Raw genomic sequence first — 21,891 nt, forward strand, 5'->3', positions numbered from 1 at the left:
ACCAATTATTCACATCAACAGAATGTAAAACCAGTCTTTTTTTTTTTTTGAGTTGGAGTTTTGCTCTTGTTGCCCAGGCTGGAGTGCAATGGAGCGATCTCAGCTCACTGCAACCTCCGCCTCCTGGGTTCAAGCGATTCTCCTGCCTCAGCCTCCCAAGTAGCTGGGATTACAGGCATGCACCACCACACCCAGCCAAAACCAATCTTTAGAAAGCATTGTGTGTCTCACTGTCATTCATGTGAATATTAAGGGCCATGCCCTGTAAAACAGTAACAAATCCAAGTTGGCCAGGCACAGTGACTCACGCCTGTAATCCCAGCACTTTGGGAGGCTGAGGCAGGTGGATGACCTGAGGTCAGGAGTTGGAGACCAGCCTCATCACCATGGAGAAACCCCATCTCTACTAAAAATACAAAATTAGCTGGGCATGGTGGCACATGCCTGTAATCCCAGCTGCTTGGGAGGCCGAGGCAGAGGAATTGCTTGAACCTGGGAGGCAGAGGCTGCGTTGAGCCAAGATCGCACCACTGTACTCCAGTCTGGGCAACAGGAGTGAAACTCCATCTCAAAAAAAAAAAAAAAAAAGAGAAGAAAACAGCCTGGCTAACATGGTGAAACCTTGTCTCTAAAAAAAGCTTATAAATCAGCTGGGCGTAGTGGTGCATGCTTGTGGTCTGAGCTCCTCAGAAAAGGGGAGGATCACCCGAGCCCAGGAGGTTGAGGCTGCAGTGAGCCATGCACTGCAATCCAGCCTGTGTGACAGAACAAGACCCCATCTTTACAAAAATTTTTTTGAAAAAAGGGCTTCTTTGAGAAAGCCACTAAATGAGCTTAAACAAAAAGTTGTGCTGGAGGCCTGGCCTCTCATCTTTGATGTCTAGTTGACCCCCAGTACTTTCCATGACAGCAGCTGAAGATCGACTCTTAGGGGCTCTAGTAGCTCATGTTACTATAGAAGGTAATTGATGCGTTGAATTCCCACTGGTTGTCTTTCTCCTCACAGCCTTGAGAGCATCGTTAAGAAGGTGTGCGTCCTTGGTTCTGTCAGCTTCAACAAGAGAAGAATTATTAATTCATGTTTTCAATTTTTTTTTCCCCAGAAAAGATTCAAGTTCAGCTGTGTTTCAAGACGTGTCCTCCCGAAAGCCAGCCGATGTATGGGTAATTGTATTAGTTATCTAATGGTGCATGACCAATTACAGCAAAACGTAGTGGGCTTAAAACAACAAATATTTGCTGTCTCGGCGTTTGTGGGTCAACATCATGGGAGTGGTTGGACTGGGTGGTTCTGACTCCTGAGGTTGAAGAGAATTTGTCAGGCAGTCATCTGAAGGCCCAAGTGAGGCTGGAGGCCCTGTTCCTCACCATGGGAACCCCTCCTTGGGCCCACTTGAGCATCCTTCACATGACAGACATGGGACAGAGAGAGAACAAGAGGGAAGCTCCCAGCAGCAGAATTCAGGTTCTTCTCAACCACAGCCAGGCCATAAAGCAAGAGTCCTTTTTTTTTTGGAGATAGAGTCTCTCTGTTGCCCAGGCTGGAGTACAGTGGCATGATCTCAGCTCACTGCAAACTCTACCCTCCAGGTTCAAGCAATTCTCCTGCCTTAGCCCCCTGAGTAGCTGGGATTACAGGCATGTACCACCACACCCAGCTAATTTTTATATTTTTAGTAGAAATAGGGTTTCATCATGGTGGCCAGGCTGAGTCTCAAACTCCTGACCTCATATGATCCGCCTGTCTCAGGTCTCCCAAGTGCTGGGATTACAGGCAAGAGCCATTGCGCCCAGCCTTGTTATTGATTTGGAATTACATCCCACTGTGGTCAAAGAACATACTTTGTATGATTTCATTCCTTTCAGGCCTGGACTCAGTGGCTCATACCTGTAATCCCAGCACTTTGGGAGGCCAAGGCAGGCGAATCATTTGAGGTCAGGAGTTCGAGACCAGCCTGGCCAACATGGTAAAACCCCGTCTATACTAAAAATACAAAAATTAGCCAGGCGTGGTGGTACATGCCTGTAATCCCAGCTATTCAGGAGGCAGAGGTTGCAGTGAGCCAAGATTGTGCCACTGCACTCCAGCATGGGTAACAAAAACCAAATCAAAAGCAGAAAAATTTGGGAAACTCATAAATATGAAGAAATTAAGACACTCATAAGAAACCAGTGAGTGAGACTGGGCACGGTGGCTCATGCCTGTAATCTCAACACTCTGGGAGGCGGAGGCAGGAGGATCACTTGAGCCCAGGAGTTTGAAATCAGTTGGCGCAACAGAGCATGATGCTGTGTGTAATTTTAAACAAACAGTGAGCCAAAGAAGATAATTATAAAATACTTTGAAATAAATGAAAATGGAGACACAACATAACAAAACTTATGGGATGCACTGAAAGTCATGCTTAGAGGGAAATCTATAGTGAAAGGAAGAAGCCGGCCAGGCGCGGTGGCTCACCCCTGTAATCCCAGCACTTTGGGAGGCCAAGGCGGGCGGATCATGAGGTCAGGAGATCGAGACCATCCTGGCTAACACGGTGAAACCTCGTCTCCACTAAAAAATACAAAAAGAAAAAAAAATTAGCCAGGCGTGGTGGCAGGTGCCTATAGTCCCAGCTACTCCGGAGGCTGAGGCAGGAGAATGGCGTGAACCCAGGAGGTGGAGCTTGCAGTGAGCCAGCTGAGATCGCACCACTGCACTCCAGCCTGGGTGACAGAGCTAGACTCCGTCTCAAAAAAAAAAAAAAGAAGCCTGGGCAACATGGTGAGACTTTGTCTCTACCAAAAAATCAGCCATACGTGGTAGCGTTGCTGGGAGGATCGCTTGAACCTGGGAGGTCGAGGCTGCAGTGAAGTGTGATCGTACCACTGCACTCCAGCCTGAGAGACAGAGCAAGATCCCGTCTCTAAATGAATAAACAGGGCCAAGCACAGTGGCCCACACCTGTAATCCTAGCATTTTGGGTGGCTAGGGTGGGAGAATCGCTTGAACCCAGGAGTTCCATACTAGCATGGGCAAGACCTCATCTCCACAAAAAACATAAAAAAGAACTAAAAGACCAGGTGTGGTGGCTCACACCTGTAATCCCAGCATTTTGGGAGGCCTAGGCAGGTGGATCATGAGGCCAGGAGTTCGAGAACAGCCTGACCAACATGGTGAAACCCCACCTCTACTAAAAATACAAAAATTAGCCAGGCTTGGTGGCGGGTGCCTGTAGCAGGAGAATAGCTTGAACCCAGGAGGTGGAGGCTGCAGTGAGCCGAGATTGCAACACTGCACGCCAGCCTGGGCAACAGAGCAAGACTCGTCCCAAAAAAATAAATAAAATAAAAGAACTAAAGTAGAAGGAAGGAAATAAATAGTAAATAAAACCTAAAGTTGGTTCTGTATAAGGATCAATAAAATTGACAAATATTTAGCTCTACCTGAAGATCAAAAAAATTGAAGAGCAAGAATACTGAAAATACTAAAATCGGGAATAAAGATGAGACCTTACTATGGACCTCATTCTGACAATCTCACTCTGACACCCAGGCTGGAGTGCAGTAGCACCATCTCAGCTCACTGCAACCTCACCCTCCTGAGTAGCTGGGACTACACATACGCACCACCACACCTGGCTAATTTTTCTATTTTTAGTAGAAACGGGGTTTTGCCATGTTGTGCAGGCTGGTCTCCAACTCCTGGGCTCAATCAATCCACCTGCCTTGGCCTCCCAAAGTGCTAGAATTACAAACATGAGCCACAATGCCTGGCCCCAGCTCATTCTGTAAGACCAATATCACCCTGATACCAAAACCAAGCAGAGAAACACAAAGAGAAAACCACAGCCCAGTATTTCTCCAGAACATAGAATACCAGCAAACAGAATCCAGCAACATAAAAAAGAATTATATACCATGACTCAGTAAGATTTCTCCCAGGGGCCGGGCGCGGTGGCTCAAGCCTGTAATCCCAGCACTTTGGGAGGCCGAGACGGGCAGATCACGAGGTCAGGAGATCGAGAGACGATCCCGGCTAACATGGTGAAACCCCGTTTCTACTAAAAAAATACAAAAAAAAAAATAGCCGGGCGAGGTGGCGGGCTCCTGTAGTCCCAGCTACTCGGGAGGCTGAGGCAGAAGAATGGCGTGAACCCGGGAGGCGGAGCTTGCAGTGAGCTGAGATCCGGCCACTGCACTCCAGCCTGGGTGACAGAGCAAGACTCCGTCTCAAAAAAAAAAAAAAAAAAAAAAAGATTTCTCCCAGGAATGCATTAACATGAAAAACCAATTAATGTAACACAGTATCTGTACAGATCAGCCTTAACACGGCAGGCCCGAGACTGCTGCCCTAAGAACAGCCTGTGTGCAAGGTTCACCCTGGGCTGGCATCTGGGAACTTTTTTTTTTTTTTTTTTTTGAGACGGAGTCTCGCTCTGCCGCCCAGGCTGGAGTGCAGTGGCCGGATCTCAGCTCACTGCAAGCTCCGCCTCCCGGGTTTACGCCATTCTCCTGCCTCAGCCTCCCGAGTAGCTGGGACTACAGGTGCCCGCCACCTCGCCCGGCTAGTTTTTTGTATTTTTTAGTAGAGATGGGGTTTCACCGTGTTAGCCAGGATGGTCTCGATCTCCTGACCTCGTGATCCGCCCGTCTCGGCCTCCCAAAGTGCTGGGATTACAGGCTTGAGCCACCGCGCCCGGCGGAACTTTTTTTTGTTTTTTTTGAGATGGAGTCTCGCTCTGTCGCCCAGGCTGGAGTGCAGTGGTGTGATCTCCACTCACTGCAAGATCACAGTGAGTGATCAGCCTCCCGAGTAGCTGGGATTACAGGTGCACACTACCACACCCAGCTAATTTTTGTATTTTTAGTGGAGACGGGGTTTCGCCATGTTGGCCAGGCTGGTCACGAACTCCTAACGTCACGTGATCTGTCTGCCTCAAACTCCTGAAGTGCTGGGATTATAGGCGTGAGCCACCATGCCCAGCTGGCATCTGGGAACTTGACCAGTAGAGTTCCTGCGTGAATACAATGCTATCCCCAAATAACAATTGCTCACTCTTTTCTGTACAAATCATGTGATATTTGCTGAACACTTTTCTTCTGAGCCTGGAATTTCGGTGCCATATTCACCCAGGCACAACGTACCTACATGACCAACCCCCAGAAAAACCCTGGCCTCCTAGGCTCAGGCAGGCTTCCCTGGTACAGAACACTTTGCACATGTCACAGCTCGAGGCTGGAGGATTCAGCACATTCTGCGGAACTCTGGGAGAGAGGACCCCAGGGGAGGGGGCTCCGGGGGAGAGGACTTGGGGGGCTTGTACCTGGTTTCCTCCGGCCCTCACCCCAAGTGCATTTTCCTGTTGCTAATTCCACGTCGCATCTTTTCACTGTAGTAAATCTCAGCCATGAGCATGACGGTAGACCAAGTCCTGTGAGTCCTTCGAGCGCAGTCACCAAGACTAGTGTGTGGCGGGGATGCCTGCACACCAGATCAGTAGAGAAAAGGACAAAAACCATGTGACAACGTCCAGCACCCTTTCATGATAAAAACATTCAACAAACTAGGAATAAAAGGAGCTTCTTCAACCTGATCAAGAGCATCTGTAAAAACCCCAAAAGCAGGCCAGGCGCGGGGGCTCACACCTGTAATCCCAGCACTTTGGGAGGCCAAGGCGGGCAGATCACCTGAGGTCAGGCGTTCGAGACCAGCCTGGCCAACATAGTGAAACTCTGTCTCTACTAAAAATACAAAAAATTAGCCAGACGTGATGGCAGGCACCTGTAGTCCCAGCTACTCGGGAGGCTGAGGCAGGAGCATCCCTTGAACCCGGGAGGCGGAGGTTGCAGTGAGCCAAGATCACGACACTGCACTCCAGCCTGGGAGCAAGCCCCCCCCCCACCACTGAAAAAAAAGAAAAAACAAACAAAAAGACTAGCCTGAGCAACATAGTGAGATGCCAGTTCTACAAAACATTTAAAAATTAGCTATGTGTGGTGTTGCATGCCCAGCCACTTGGAAGGCTGAGATGGAAGGGTCACCTGAGCCTGGGAGGTTGAGGCTGCAGTGAGCTGTGATCATGCAGCTACACTCCAGCCTTGGGGACAGAGAGAGAACCTGTCTCAAAAATAAAAGTAGAGCATGGCGGATCACAGGCGTGAGCACTTTGGGAGGCTGAGGCAGGTGGATCACCTGAGGTCAGGAATTCGAGACCAGCCTGGGAACATGGAGAAACCGGTCTCTACTAAAAATACAATAGCTAGGCGTGGTGGCATGCACCTGTAATCCCAGCTACTTGGGAGGCTGAGTCAGGAGAATCACTTAAACCTGGCAGGTGGAGGTTGCAGTGAGCTGAGATTGTGTCATTGCACTCCAGCCTGGGCAACAAGAGCAAAACTCCGTCTCAAAAGAGAGATCACATACAATTATGTATAGTACATAATATTTGATAATGATAATAAATGACTATGTTACTAGATTATATATTTAGTATACTTTTTATCATTACTTTAGAATATACTCCTATTTAAAAAGTCAACTATAGGTCAGCCACAGCGTTGGCTCACACCTGTAATCCCAGCACTTTGGGAGGCCGAGGCAGGCAGATCACCTGAGGGCAGGAGTTCGAGACCAGCTTGGGAAACATGGTGAAACCCGTCTCTACTAAAAATAGAAAAATTAGCCAGGCATGGTGGCAGGCACCTGTAATCCCAGCTACTTGGGAGTCTGAGGCATGAGAATCGCTTGAACCTGGTAGGTGGAGGTTGCAGTGAGCTGAGATTGTGCCACTGCACTCCAGCCTGGGCAACAGAGTGACACTCTGTCTCAAAAAAAAAAAAAAAAAAAAAAAGTTAACTGTAAAACAGCCTCAGGCAGGTCCTTCAGGACTTTTTGGAGGTATCCGGAAAAGGCACTGTCGTCATAGATGACAGCTGTAAGTGTTACTGCCCCTGAAGACCTTCCAGTGGGACAAGATGTGGAGGTGGAAGATGGTGACATGGATGACCCTGACCCTGTGCAAGCCTAGGCTAGCGTTGTGTCTTAGTTTTTAAACAAAAAAAATAAAAATCCTTGGCTGGGCGCAGTGGCTCATACCTGTAATCCCAGCACTTTGGGAGGCTGAGGTGGGTGGATCACTTGAGGTCAGGAACTCAAGATCAGCCTGGCCAACATGATGAAATTCCATCTCTACTACTAAAAATACAAAAATTAGCCAGGCACAGTGGCTCACACCTGTAATCCCAGCACTTTGGGAGGCCAAGGCAGGCAGATCACAAGGTCAAGAGTTCGAGACCAGCCTGGCCAACATGGTGAAATCCCATCTCTACTAAAAATATAAAAATCAGCTGGGCATGGTGGTGCGTGCCTGTAATCCCAGCTACTTGGGAGGCTGAGGCAGGAGAATCACTTGAACCAGAGAGTCGGAGGTTGCACTGAGCTGACATTCACGCCACTGAACTCCAGCCTGGTGAGAGCGAGACTCCATCTCCAAAAAAAACAAAAAACAAAACAAAAAAAAGCCGGGCATGGTAGCACACACCTGTAATCCCAGCTACTTGGGAGGCTGAGGCTGCAGTGCACTGAGATAGTGCCACTGCGCTTCAGCCTGGAAGAATCCATCTCAAAAAAAAAAAAAAAAACTGGGCCGGGCGCGGTGGCTCAAGCCTGTAATCCCAGCACTTTGGGAGGCCGAGACGGGCGGATCACGAGGTCAAGAGATCGAGACCATCCTGGCTAACACGGTGAAACCCCGTCTCTACTAAAAAAAAAAAAAAAAAAAAAAACAAACTAGCCGGGTGAGGTGGCGGGCGCCTGTAGTCTACTCGGGAGGCTGAGGCAGGAGAATGGCGTGAACCCGGGAGGCGGAGCTTGCAGTGATCCCAGATCGCACCACTGCCCTCCAGCCTGGGCGACAGAGCGAGACTCCATCTCAAAAAAAAAAAAAAAAAAACCGGCCGGGCGCAGTGGCTCAAGCCTGTAATCCCAGCACTTTGGGAGGCTGAGACGGGCGGATCATGAGGTCAGGAGATCGAGACCATCCTGGCTAACAAGGTGAAACCCCGTCTCTACTAAAAAATACAAAAAATTAGCTGGGCGAGGTGGCGGGTGCCTGTAGTCCCAGCTACTTGGGAGGCTGAGGCAGGAGAATGGCGGGAACCCGGGAGGCGGAGCTTGCAGTGAGCCGAGATCGCACCACTGCACTCCAGCCTGGGGCACAGAGCAAGACTCCGTCTCAAAAAAAAAAAAAAAAAAAAAACCTGTCTCAAAAAATTGAAGTCCAACTTAAAAAAAATTTTAAATTCCTGAAAAATAAAAACTTATACAATGAGGTTCTAAAGAAAATATTTTTGTGCTGCTGTACCATGTATTTGTATTTTAAACCAAGCGTTATTACAAAAGAAGCTAAAAGTTACATCAAGTTACAGTAAGCTTAGGTTCATTTATTACCAAAGAAAATTTTAAAAAATGAGCATAGCAGGCCGGGCGTGGTGGCTGAAGCCCGTAATCCCAGCACTTTGGGAGGCCGAGATGGGCAGATCACGAGGTCAGCAGATCAAGACCATCCTGGTTGGCCGGGCGCGGTGGCTCAAGCCTGTAATCCCAGCACTTTGGGAGGCCGAGGCGGGTGGATCACGAGGTCAGGAGATCGAGACTATCCTGGCTAACATGGTGAAACCCCGTCTCTACTAAAAATACAAAAAAACTAGCCGGGCGTGGTGGCGGGCACCTGTAGTCTCAGCTACTTGGGAGGCTGAGGCGGGAGAATGGCGTGAACCCGGGAGGCAGAGCTTGCAGTGAGCCGAGATCACGCCACTGCACTCCAGCCTGGGAGACACAGTGAGACTCCGTCTCAAAAAAAAAAAAAAAAAAAAAAAAAAAAAAGACCATCCTAGTTAACACGGTGAAACCCCATCTCTACTAAAAAATATTTTAAAAATTAGCCGGGCGAGGTGGCGGGTGCCTGTAGTCCCAGCTACTTGGGAGTCTGAGGCAGGAGAATGGCATGAACCCCGGAGGCGGAGCTTGCAGTGAGCCGAGATTGCGCCACTGCACTCCAGAATGGGCGACAGAGCGAGACTCTGTCTCAAAAAATAAATAAACACAAAAATATTAAAAAAAAAAAAATGAGCGTAGCCTGAGTGTTGAGTGTTGTACATTAAGTCTGCAGCATACACAGTAATGCTTTAGGCCTCCACATTCACTCACCCATAGCAACTTCCCCCCCGCAAGCTCCATTTGTAATACATGTCCTGTATAAGTGGACCGTACCGTTTTTTTTTTTTTTTTTTTTTTTTTGAGGTGGAGTCTTGCTCTATCTCCAGGCTGGAGTGCAGTGGTGCAATCTCGGCTCACTGCAACCTCCGCCTCCCAGGTTCAAGTGATTCTCCTGCCTCAGCGTCCAGAGTAGCTGTAGCTGGGATTACTGGCACACTGCAGTGCACCTGGCTAATTTTTGTATTTTTAGTAGAAATGGGGTTTGACTATATTGGTCAGGCTGGTCTTGAACTCCTGGCCTCAAGTGATCCAGCCACCTCAGCCTCCCAAAATGCTAGGATTACACGCGGGAGCCACCGCGCCCAGTCAGCTTTCTTTTTTTGAGACAGTCTTGCTCTGACACCCAGGCTGGAGTACAGTGGTATGATCTCAGCTCACCACAACCTCCACATCCTAGATTCAAGCAATTCTTCTGCCTCAGCCTCCTGAGTAGCTGGGATTACAGGCACGCACCACCACTCCCGGCTAATTGTTTTGTACTTTTAGTGAAGACAGAGTTTCACCATGTTGGCCAGGCTGGTCTCGAATTCCTTACCTCAGGTGAACCACCCACCTTGGCTTCCCAGAGTGCTGGGATTACAGGTGTGAGCCGCTATACTGGACAAGACAAAAGTTTTTAGATAGGATGCCAAAAGCATATGCAATCAAAGAATAAATTGGACTTTATCGAAGTTAAAAACTTTTATGCTTCAAATAACACTATCAAGAAAGTAAACAGGCTGGCCATGGTGGCTCATGCCTGTAATCCCAGCACTTTGGGAGGCCGAGGCAGGTGGATCACCTGAGGTCAGGAGTTCAAGACCAGCCTGACCAACACAGTGAAACTCTGACTCTGCTAAAAATACAAAAATTAGCTGGGCGTGGTGGCGGGCGCCTGTAATCCCAGCTACTCGAGAGCCTGAGGCAGAATTTCTTGAACCCAGGAGGCAGAGGTTGAGGTGAGCCGAGATTGCACCACTGTACTCCAGCCTGGACAGTAGAGCAAGACTCTGTCTCAAAAGAAAAAAAAGAAAGTAAAAAGATGAAAAGACAACCCACAGAATTATTTGCAAATCATATACCTGATAAGGAACTTGTATCCAGAACATATTCAGCCTCCCGAGTAGCTGGGATTACAGGCACCTGCCACCACACCTGGCTAATTTTTTGTGTTTTTAGTAGAGATGGGGTTTCACCATGTTGGTGAGGCTGGTCTCGAACTCCTGACCTCAGGTGATCCACCCACCTCGGCCTCCCAAAGTGTTGGGATTATAGGAGTGAGCCACTGTGCCTGGCCCAGAATTCATACAATGAAAAGACAACCCAATTAGCAAATGGCCAAAGGACCTGAATAAACAGTTTCCCATAGAAGATTTGATTTCTGCGATGAATTCAAAGATATGCAAATTGTCAATAGGGATAAAGATTCTCAACATCATCAGTCTCAGGGAAATGCACATCAAGACCACTGTGAGGCCGGGCGCGGTGGCTCAAGCCTGTAATCCCAGCACTTTGGGAGGCCGAGACGGGCGGATCACGAGGCCAGGAGATCGAGAGACGATCCCGGCTAACACAGTGAAACCCTGTCTCTACTAAAAAATACAAAAAAACTAGCCGGGCGAGGTGGCGGGCGCCTGTAGTCCCAGCTACTCGGGAGGCTGAGGCAGGAGAACGGTGTAAACCCGGGAGGTGGAGCTTGCAGTGAGCTGAGATCCGGCCATTGCACTCCAGCCTGGGTGACAGAGCAAGACTCCGTCTCAAAAAAAAAAAAAAAGACCACTGTGAAATACCACTTCACACCCACTGCGATGGCTATTTAAAAAGACAGCCAACAAGTGTTGGTGAGGACGTGGAGAAACTGGAACCCTCATACTCTCTTGCTGACGATGCAAAATGGTGCAGCCACTTTGGAAAACACTCTGGGAGTTCATAATGTTCAACGTAGAGTCACCGTATGACCCAGCAGTTCCACTCCTAGGTGTGCGCCCAGGAGAACTGAACACACATGTCCACACAAAAATATACACAAATGTCCATGTCAGCATTACTTCTTTTTTTTTTTTTTTTTTTTTTTTGAGACGGAGTCTCGCTCTGTTGCCCAGGCTGGAGTGCAGTGGCCGGATCTCAGCTCACTGCAAGCTCCGCCTCCCGGGTCTACGCCATTCTCCTGCCTCAGCCTCCTGAGTAGCTGGGACTACAGGCGCCCGCCACCTCGCCCGGCTAGTTTTTTGTATTTTTTAGTAGAGAGAGGGTTTCACTGTGTTAGCCAGGATGGTCTCGATCTCCTGACCTCGTGATCCGCCCGTCTCGGCCTCCCAAAGTGCTGGGATTACAGGCTTGAGCCACCGCGCCCGGCCGTCAGCATTACTTCTAATAGGCAAAAATTGAAAGCTCAAAAATGTCCGTCAATGAAATACAGTCGATTTATACAATGAAATATTGTCCATAAAACGGAACGAAGTACTGATGCATGCTACAATGAGGATGCACCTTGAAAACACCATCTTTAAGGGCCGGGCGCGGTGGCTCAAGCCTGTAATCCCAGCACTTTGGGAGGCCGAGACGGGCGGATCACGAGGTCAGGAGATCGAGACCATCCTGGCTAACATGGTGAAACCCCGTCTCTAATAAAAAAAAAACAAAACAATTAGCCGGGCGAGGTGGCGGGCGCCTGTAGTCTCAGCTACTCGGGAGGCTGAGGCAGGAGAATGGCGTAAACCCGGGAGGCGGAGCTTGCAGCGAGCTGAGATCCGGCCACTGCACTCCAGCCCGGGCGACAGAGCAAGACTCCGTCTCAAAAAAAAAAAAGAAAACACCATCTTCAATGAAAGAAGCCAGTCACAAAGCACATGGAGTATATGTAATTCTGTTCATATGAAGTGCCCAGAATAGGCACATTTAGAGAGACAGAAAGATTAGTGGCTGCCTGGGGCAAGGGAAGTTGAGGAGGGACACTAAGGATTTGAGGTTTCTTTTGATGGGGGGTGAAATGTTCTAAATGTGATTGCAGTGATGGTTGCACGACTCTGAATTGTACACTTAACGGATTTTATGGTATGTGAATTATAGCTCAGTAAAGCTCTTAAACAAATATCCGTGGGGGGATGGGGAGGGATAGTATTAGGAGATATACCTCATGTAAATGACAAGTTAATGGGTGCAGCACATCAACATGGCACATGTATACATATGTAACAAACCTGCACATTATGCACATGTACCCTAGAACATGAAGTATAAAAACAAAAATCCCAGCCAGGTACAGTGGCTCACGCCTGTAATCGCAGCACTTTGGGAGGCTGAGGCAGTCAGATCATCTGAGGTCAGGAGTTTGAGACCAGCCTGGCTAACATGGTGAAAACCCATCTCTACTAAAAATACAAAAAATTACCCGGGTGTGGTGGTGGGTGCCTGTAATCCTAGCTACTCGTGAAGCTGAGGCAGGAGAATCGCTTGAACCTGGGAGGCGGAAGTTGCAGTGAGCAGAGATTGCGCCACTGCACTCCAGCTTGGGGCAACAAGAGCGAAACTCCGTCTCAAAAAAAAAAAAAAAATCCCTTACAGTACTAAAAGAGAACCTGATCACATGAGTTCAGGAGTTCAAGACTAGCTTGAGCAACACAGGGAGAACCCCATCTCCACCAAAAAAAATTTTTGTTTAATTAGCCAGACGTGGTGGCATGTACCTGTGGTCCCAGCTACTTAGGAGGCTGAGGTGGGAGGATCACTTGAGCCCAGGAGGTCGAGGCTGCAGTGAGCTGTGATGGCACCACTGCACTCCAGCCTGGGTGGCAGAGTGAAACCATATCTCAAAAAAGAAAATTATTAAAGGAGAACTCTGTGTTTCTTGATGAAGAACCTTGAGGAGGCTCGGAGTGATGCCCTTGTGACTTCCAGGGCAGGAATTGCAACGTTTTGGAAGTGTTGGGTGGTTCTCCCCCGAACATACTGGTGTAGGAAGCAGGGAATTCCCCAAGTGTGTGTCATGGAACAACCTCATGTTGTAAAGGTATAGATACGGATGGATGGATGTGTGTGTAAAAATGATCAGCCAGGTGAGGTAGCTCATGCCTGTAATCCCAGCCCTTTGGTAGATGGGCGGATCACCTGACATCAGGAGATCGAGACCATCCTGACCAACATGGTGAAACCCCGTCGCTAATAAAATACAAAAAAAAAAAAAAGTAGCCGGGCATGGTGGCATGCGCCGGTAATCCCAGCTACTCAGGAGGCTGAGGCAGGAGAATCACATGAACCCGGGAGGCAGAGGTTGCAGTGAGCCGAGATCACGCCACTGCACTCCAGCCTGACAACAGAGTGAGACTCCACCTTAAAAAAAAAAATTATCTAGCTGGCCGGGCATGGTGGCTGACGCCTGTAGTGCCAGCACTTTGGGAGGCCAGGGTGGGTGGATCACTTGAGGTCAGGAGTTCGAGACCAGCCTGGCCAACATGGCAAGATCCCATCTCTACTAAAAATACAAACAATTAGCTGGGCTTGGTGGTAGGTGCCTGTAATCCCAGCTACTAGGGAGGCTGAGGTGGGACAATTGCTTGAACCTGGGAGGCCGAGGCTGCAGTGAGCGACGATCACACCACTGCACTCCAGCCTGGGGGACAGAGCAAGACTCTATCTCATAAATAAGTGATCTAGCCTGTGATATCCCCAGGAAAAAGGATTCCAGGAATCCTGAACTTTCTGTGTTATCTATTTCCACCATGTTTTGATGTGTGTAAAGAACATGTGTCTCTTTGTAATTAGGGACATCAAAGACGTCAGACTGGACGGCGAGTCCCAGTGAGCTGATACTGGCAGAGGAGCTCTGAGCCGCCCACCTGAGGTGGCTTCCCATCCATACGGGTGCTTCCCAGACACTTCGGTTTGCTTGGCAGAAACTTCTTTTCATTCTTCCAAAGCATCGATGGTCTTCGCATCTTCTCAGGGTGTCCCCTGGGAGGAATTCTTGGATGGTGTCCTTGTGTCGGCGGAGAACAGTGCTCAGAGCTGGCGCTTGCAGACTCGGGTGTCGTGGGGCAAGGCGGTGGCACCTTCCTGACCTTTGAAGGTGGTGACACAGTTGCTTGGACACGGACGCCCCTGCTCTCCGGCCACAGCACCCCTGGGTTTGCAGAGCAAGCAGCCTTCCTAGGGCTTTCCACCTGGCGAGGCCGCGCTCTGCTCAGCAACGTGAATGCCTGGGCAGCAGAGGCGCCTCCCCTTCTGTCAGGAAGCTGCACAGCGCGGCTTCAGCAGTCAGAGGGAGCAGTCCGGAGAAGCAAGATGACCCCACCGGGACTGCAGAGCCTCCTGCTTACTAACAAGGACCCGTCCTCAGCCGCGAGGTCCCTCACTCCCACCCTGTAATTGTGGGGGGAGTGCCAGCAATAGGTCTGTCCCCTGGCAGGTTGGCCACGGAGCCCACCATCCATTGCAAGGCTGTGACAGCCCGGGCACCCCCGCTTCTCCTCTGCTTGTACGGTTCCCCCAATAAATCCTATTTTCCATCTCACCGTGTAGAGCTGGTGCTTGTTCACATCCCCCTTGCAGCAACAGTTGGCCACCGTGAAGTCACACCCCATCATGTCTCCATGCCAGTGCCCAGCAGGTGACTGCCCCACCATGCCTGGGTAGTTATGGTCACCTGGCCCAGATATAACCTGGACCAACAGTGGATGGGGACACCTGGAGTTGGGGCCTCTGGAGGGACTGCTGAGGGGCCAGCTGCAGCCCGTGGTCTCTCCCAGGCCCGATGTGGCAGGTCATGTTGCTGAAAGAGGCGGGATGCTCTGCTCTGGCCATTAGCCTGAGTTCCCCCGGAGTCATTTGCATAAGCCTGGGCAAGTGGCACCCTTGGGCCAAGGGCAGACTTGCCCACCTGTCCATCCTTTGCCGATGGCAGAGGACATGGGACACAGTGGCTGCACTTCGGGTGGTGTTCGCGGCCCTGAAGCATCCTGCCCTGAGGCGGACCAAACTGCCCCCAGCTGGACTCGGGGCCAAGGCTACAGATCCAGTACTCCAATCCCGACTCTCACTGTGTGGTGCAAATGTGCACGCCCACAGGAGGCACCATGCCCGAGGAAGGCATCTGCTGAAAGACGGTCCAGCTCATGCCGCCACCAGCTGGACCTCTGGTCAGGCTCCCTGCAGAGGGGGAAGCTCCACACGTGCCCAAGATACGAGAGAAACGCCCGGGTCACAGCAGCCTGAGTCACTGCAGCCTCTGCACCTGTGGGCTGGTTGCCTCTGTGATGGGGCCTCCATGGCCAGCATCTTCCTGCCATGGTCACATCATGCCATGCCCTGTCACTTGGCTGGGCTCTAGGCATCCCTAAGCGAGTGTGAGACGAGTCAGAGGAAGGATATCAGCTTCTCTTCTCTTTTGGACATTTGCGTCATTGACCGGGGCTGGCCCACTCTTCCTCTGCCTCGCGTCTGCTTTGACCTCAGAGGAGAGATGGCAGCCTACGTTGCTGGGCTGAGACTCTCCAACGTACGTGAATTTGGATGATGCTGTTGCCTTGGGCAGGTTCACAGCCACCAACCTGCACCCTGGTGGCCACTCAGCCATGACAAGGACCTGACAGCCACTAAGTGAGCTTCAGAGCCTTCCTTTGGAAAGTGCCAGAGCCACCAGATGTCCCCTGCCCAGTCACTGTCACAGAGTTAAAGCGTGCGGGTGAACGCTGGCTGCAGAGTGTGCAGCCCAGCAGCGGCTCAGCGGGGCAGCTCCTGCTTCCAGCCCTGGCTCTGCTGGTGCTTCGCCCACAAACCCTGCTGTGTGCCATCTGCACCACGTGGTGTGTGTCGGTGCCCTTTGACGTGACAGTGCCAACAACGCCTCATGAAATTTAAAATAAATTCCCAAGGCATCAGAATGGTATCAACAAAGAACTCTAAGTTTGAAAATGGGGGTAGGGGCAGTGGCCAGCTCTGGGAGCCCCTGAACCCCCGGTCCCTGACCCACAGTCGTCAGGTGGGCCCCATCCCCCCGTGGTCCCAGCCTAGCCTCCTGTCCCACCTCCTCTGCCAAGTCAGAGTGGCACAGGACCCCTGCCACTAAGGCCAGCAGGTGTGTCTCTGAGCTGGCCGCAGGCACTTACTGCCCTCCCAGGTCCCCTCCAATGCCAGCTCCTCTGGCTTCCCCTCCCAGTCCCCTTCGTGAGCCCAACCTTGGAGTGGGGGTTGGTGATTTGGGAGCTGGACCTCAGCCCGCTTCTGCTCTGCCACGTTTGGGGTTCACGGTTTGTCAGTCAGCCCTCCCTTCTGCAAATGAGACCTGGGTGTCGTGTCCAGCTGCCTCCTGGGCCCTGCCCAGCATCTCCCGTGAGCACCAGCAATGCAGGCGGCAGAGGGGACTGTCCCCTGCCCTCTTGCCTGAGGGAGGAGACCACGGATGAGTGACAGTTATCCTCGATGCCCTGCCTGTCCTGCGTCCCATCAGTCGTCAAGGGCTGCCACCTGCCTGCTTTGTCTTTTTTTTTTTTTTTTTAAGATGGAGTCTTGCTCTCACCCAGGCTGCAGTACAATGGCGTGATCTAGGCTCACTGCAACCTCCGCCTTCCTGGTTCAAGCGATTCACCTGCCTCAGCCTCCTGAGTAGCTGGGACCACAGGCGCCTGCCACCACACCCGGCTAATTTTTGTATTTTTAGTAGAGACGGGGTTTCTCCATGTTGACCAGGAAGGTCTTGATCTCTGGAACTCGTAATACATCCGCCTCGGCCTCCCAAAGTGCCGGCCCATCAGTGGCTTTTAATAAGTTCACAGGGTTGTGCATCTATCACAACTATCTCATTCCAGAACATTTTCATTACCCTGAAAAGCAGCCCCTTCCCCATTAGCAGTCCCTCTCCTCTGCCGTTTTTTTTTTTTTTTTTTTTTTTTTTTTTTTTTTTCTTAAGACAATCTCACTCTGCTGCTCAGGTTGGAGTTCAGTGGTGTGATCTTGGCTCACTGCAACCTCCACCTCCTGGGTTCAACCAATTCTGTTGCCTCAGCCTCCTGAATAACTGGGATTACAGGTGTGCACTCCCACACCCAGCTAATTTTTGTACTTTTAGAAGAGGCAGGGTTTCAAAATGTTGGCCAGGCTGGTCTTAAACTTCTGGGCTCAAGCAATCAGCTCCCCTCAACCTCCCAAAGTGCTGGGATGACAGGTGTGAGCCACACTCCCGGCCCCTCTGCCTGTTTCCTTCCCTCGTGTGCTAAGGGGCTGATGAGCCCCTTCCTCTAGAGTGTAATGCTGAGAGGATCTAGAGAATCCGGGGAAGGCACTAGGACAGCAAAGGAGACCCTTTCATGGGTCCCTGTATTCATAAACATTCCCATCCCTCAGTCCCTGACTCATGCAGGGCCCAGCCGATGGCAGGTGTGACCACAGCAGTCTCCAAGCCTGTCTCCCTGCCTGCATTGTTCCTCTGCAAAACCTGGCCCCATCATCGCTCAGCGAGAACAGGGCACTTCCTCAGTGCACATCCCAGCACACGCACCTGCCCAGGCACACTTTCCCTGGCCTCTTTTCTGAAACAGTCTCACTCTGTCACCCAGGCTGGAGTGCAGTGATGCGGCCTTGGCTCACTGCAGCCTCCAACTCCTGGGCTCAAGCGATCCTCCCACCTCAGCTTACCAAAGAGCTGGGACCACAGGTATGCACCACCACATCCAGCTAGTTTTTTAACTTTTTTTTTTTTTTGAGACAGAGTTTCGCTCTTGTTGCCCAGGCTGGAGTGTGGTGGTGTGATCTCGGCTCACTGCAACCTCCGCCTCCCAGGTTCAAGCGATTCTCCTGCCTCAGCCTCCCAAGTAGATGGGATTACAGGCATGTGCCACCACCCGCGACTAATTTTGTATTTTTTTTTTTCATAGAGACAGGGTTTCACCATGTTGGTCAGGCTAGTCTCGAACTCCTGACCTCAGGTGATCTGCCCGCCTCAGCTTCATAAAGTGCTGGGATTACAGGCTTGAACCATGGCCTAATTTTTAAATTTTTTTGTGGAGACAGAGTCTCTGTGTGTTTTCCAGGCTGGTTTCAAACTCCCGAACTCAGGAGATCGATCCACCTGCCTCAGCCTCCCAAAGTGGTGGGATTACAGGTGTGAGCCACTGCTCCTGGCTCTAAAAATGCAAATTGAAGCCTACAACACCTGCCTCAGGTGTACTCGCCCTGTTTTTCGCATCAGGTGTGACTACCTGGTTCAAGGACCAGAAGCCAGACGTACCCAAGGGGGTTCTCTAGAGCCCAAGGGGACGACAGTCCCTGGCCTCAGGCTGCTAGCACCAGCCACGGTTGCCTCCAGATACCCGTTCCACTGGCCCTCCTCCTGCCTCCAGCCACCTGCTCTGCTTCCCAACCTGCGTGGCCAACAGAAGACATCCAGCTGCCCAGGAACGAGACCAATCACCCGGTCCCCATTCTGAAGCCCCAGAGGAATAGGTCCAGCTGGGGGCACTTAACCATAGTCAGGGCCACTTTGTGCACACTGCCTACCAGGCCCCTGATGAGGAGGGCGTTGGGCCTGAGCAGCCTGTCATTGCAGCCTTTGGGGGTCCACACCCTGCCTAATGAGCCTCGCCCCTCACCACCCTCCACCCTGCCAGCTCCTCCACACTCCAGCACACAATTGCTGCAGAACAAATCACTAGAAATTTATCATCTCGAAACAATACCCACTTACCTCATGGCTTCTGTGTGGCAGGAGTCCGGGGAGGGGACTGCTGAACCTTTGCTCAGGGTCTCACAGGCTGCACTCGAGGTGTCAGCTAGGGCTGGGATCTCAACCGAGGCCTGAGGTCCTCTCCTGAGCGCTTGTCGTTGTGTGCAGAATCTTTTTCTTGCAGCTGTGGAGCCGATGGTCATATGCTTCTTTGGCATCAGGAGGGGGCGGCTCTGCAGTTTCTAGCCTCTTAAAGGCTGCACCTGAGCTAGCCAGGCTTAGCCAGATCAACCTCCCTTCTGATTAACTCCAAGTCACCTGATTAGAACCTCCGGTTACACCTGCAGAAACCCCTTCACTGCAACACCACAGGAGAGGCAAAAAGAAAAACAGGAAAAAGGCCCTCCACCGGTGCCACAGAACAATCAGATCACAGGAGAGGTGGCCCATACTCTAGGGAGGGGGTCACAGAGCACAGAGACCCCGAGGGGGAATCTCAGGGCCACCTCAGAATCCCGCTGGCCACAGCTCCCAGCCCACCCCTCACTAACCACCAATCCCCTCCCTGACCTGGGATGAGCGCCACACAGGGAAGGGGTGTTGGGGGCCTGCCTGTGGAAGTGCCCTGGCTTGGAGGGACCCCACTGGGCTGTGCCCCTGCCAGCCGTGTGGTTCCAGACAAGTCCCTGTGGGCCCCACTCTCCCTGGTACTGCCCAGTCTAAGGCAGGAAGCCTTGTGGGCTGTGTGGGGTGCCCGAGTGGCCCTTACTGGGGTCCTGAGAAGAGGCCTGCCTGGACCTCACAGATCTGCTAGGGGTGCAGGGGTCGAGGGAAGGCTCCCCTGGGGGACAGGCCGGACACCAAGCCATGCCCCCTGCGAGACCTGAGGACAGCATGGCATGCCAGGACCCAGGGACCCCAGCTGCTGGATGCTCACCTGCTCCGGCCTCCACCAGCCCTCTCCTCACCTGCTCCGGCCCCCACCAGCCCCCACCTTTGGGGTGCCCATCCACCCCTGCAGGGGAGGGTGCCGACCAGCGGGGAGGAGCGGCCTCTGCTACCTCCCTCGGTGTTTCCCGGAAGAAGCCCAAGCCCCACGCTGGGGACGGGCCGCTTCTGCCCAGTCCCTCCCTCCTCCACGCCTGACACCTGTGGGGCCGGATCAGGAGCCCCACCTGTGTCTACACCGCCCTCCCCTCCTGGATTCACTGTCACTCAGGCTACAAGAACAGTTGTTCTGAGCACTGATGTTCGAGGCAAATACTCCTCCCTTCTATGAAGCAGTGTGGGCTGGGGCTCCTCCTTCTATCCAAAGCTGAGGGCCCTTCTAGTGCCCCTCAGGCCCTCAGGGAGGGGATGGCGGGGTAGGCAGCTAGGAGGGACTGGACCCCGCTGAGGGGGCTTCCAGTCACCCCTCATTCAGACTGGGTGGAGACCAGCTGAGGCCTTCCTGGGGATAGGGCACCCCCAGCCCTGCCAGCGAAACTTCACCGGGCCTGCAGGCCTGGGGCAGGGGGAGCCGGTGGGCAGGGGGAGCCACTGAAAGTCCGGGGGGTGGGCACCGCTTTTTAGGCAGCAGCAGGTCAAAGTCAGGAGGGTGAGGGTGGCCAGGACTCTGAGGGCAATGAGGGTCCCCGGGAAATGCGAAGCCCCCCACCTTCCATGGTACTGAGGGAGGAGCCCGTGGAGGAAGGAGTGGGCGGGGTGGGGGCAGATGGCTCACCTCCTTGTTACCCCTTCCAGGAACCAGGTCATGGTCATCCTCGCTTGTTGGGAAGGGCCGAACTGGCTCTGCTCGCCCCCACACCAGCCCCCAGACCAGCTAAGGCTCTTGGTCTCTCACCTTCCAGGGGTCCCGTGCCCCCACACCCCACTCAGGCCGTGCACCACTGACCAGGCCTGGCCTACCTGTGGACAGCCTCCCTCCCCAGGGTGCAGGAAGGGGCCTCTCTTGATGGAAAGTGAAGCCTCAACCTGAGCGGGAAAGAACAGGAAGAAAGGGCTTGGCTCACCCGCCCCCAGCCCCTGGAGCTGCCCGTGTGGACCCCTCCTTGCCCCTGCACAAGAACACAGTGACCTATTCAGACAGAGAGAGAGACACACAGACTCCTGCGTTCAGACAGAGCCCCAGCCCAGCCAGGGCAGGGCAGCTTCCAGCAACTCATGCAGACTTTTTGGAGGCCGAGGCCACGAGCTCCCCAGAAGCCATTCTGAGCCGGCTGGCCTGGGGCCCAAATGAAGTCAGCCAGCCCTGGGCACTCCCAGACCCTGCCAGCCTTGGGGTCCTTATCTGAGAAGGGCAGGTCCTGCAGACCAAGCCACTGGGGTGAGGGCCAGTCATCCAGCATCCCCATGGGAAAACCCCTCCACATCCACCCGGGAGTTCAAGGGCTGAGTTGAGCTCTGAGTTTCCAAATCAGGGCCCCTTCCTGGCTCTGCCTATGCTGGTGACCAGAGCATCTAGGACAAGCCGGCAGCAGGTGACCCCATCCCACCAAAATAAGCCTGACTTTGGGCATCTCGCCCCCTGCTGTGTCCCACCCTCACCTGTTCCCCAGGTGGTAGGAGAGGCACAGAGGAACCAGGCAGCTCAGGAGGCAATGGCGGGTGGGGCAGACAGCAGGCTGGAGGTGGAGGGGTGGAGATCAAGGAAGGCTTATCAGAGGAGGCAGCTCTGAGCTCCGAGGCACGAATTTACCAAGTGAAGATGCAGGCAAGAAGCACATCAGGCCGAGGGAACCGCAGTACAGCAGCCCAGAAGGCAGAAAGGACCAGACCTGGGGAACCAGGAGGAGATCATCCTGGGGTGTGGGGGATGTAGTGGGGGTGAGGTCAGGGAGGGAGGCATGAGCCAGTCCAGGCAGCACCTTGAAGTGTTCTGAGAGCTTCCAGAGCGTTCTTTTTTTTTTTTTTCTTCCCTGCTTCCTCACCCAGGCTGGAGTGCAGTGGCGCGATCTCGGCTCACTGCAACCTCCGCCTCCCAGGGTCAAGCGATTCT

The 21,891-nt window shown here is 52.4% G+C and overlaps 1 protein-coding gene and 1 long non-coding RNA gene across 31 annotated transcripts in view; one reads left to right on the plus strand and one right to left on the minus strand.

Moving 5' to 3' along the window:
* The window catches only part of FLYWCH1 (FLYWCH-type zinc finger 1), a 53,615-nt gene extending 38,868 nt beyond the window's left edge, over positions 1 to 14,747 (plus strand). For 16 of the 30 annotated variants that reach the window (XM_077985168.1, XM_077985174.1, XM_077985165.1 and 13 more), the window contains 2 exons: positions 1,104 to 1,164; positions 14,000 to 14,747. In XM_077985168.1, coding sequence (XP_077841294.1) covers positions 1,104 to 1,164; positions 14,000 to 14,039 — 101 coding nt within the window. In that variant the 3' untranslated portion in view covers positions 14,040 to 14,747. Of the gene's footprint in view, positions 1 to 1,103; positions 1,623 to 5,378; positions 5,577 to 13,523; positions 13,582 to 13,745 lie in introns of those variants that run through there. The other 14 variants (XM_077985177.1, XM_077985180.1, XM_077985176.1 and 11 more) reach the window with 5 other exon arrangements.
* LOC114674458 (uncharacterized) lies at positions 28 to 20,046 on the minus strand. Its single transcript, XR_013411411.1, has 4 exons — positions 19,831 to 20,046; positions 18,915 to 19,077; positions 5,307 to 5,464; positions 28 to 1,051 (listed from the first exon to the last, which is right to left on the minus strand). It is a non-coding gene; the product is annotated as an uncharacterized LOC114674458 (long non-coding RNA).
* Between the last annotated feature and the right edge of the window lie 1,845 nt (positions 20,047 to 21,891).

Source organism: Macaca mulatta, chromosome 20, assembly GCF_049350105.2.
Source record: "Macaca mulatta isolate MMU2019108-1 chromosome 20, T2T-MMU8v2.0, whole genome shotgun sequence".
Taxonomy (NCBI): domain Eukaryota; kingdom Metazoa; phylum Chordata; class Mammalia; order Primates; family Cercopithecidae; genus Macaca; species Macaca mulatta.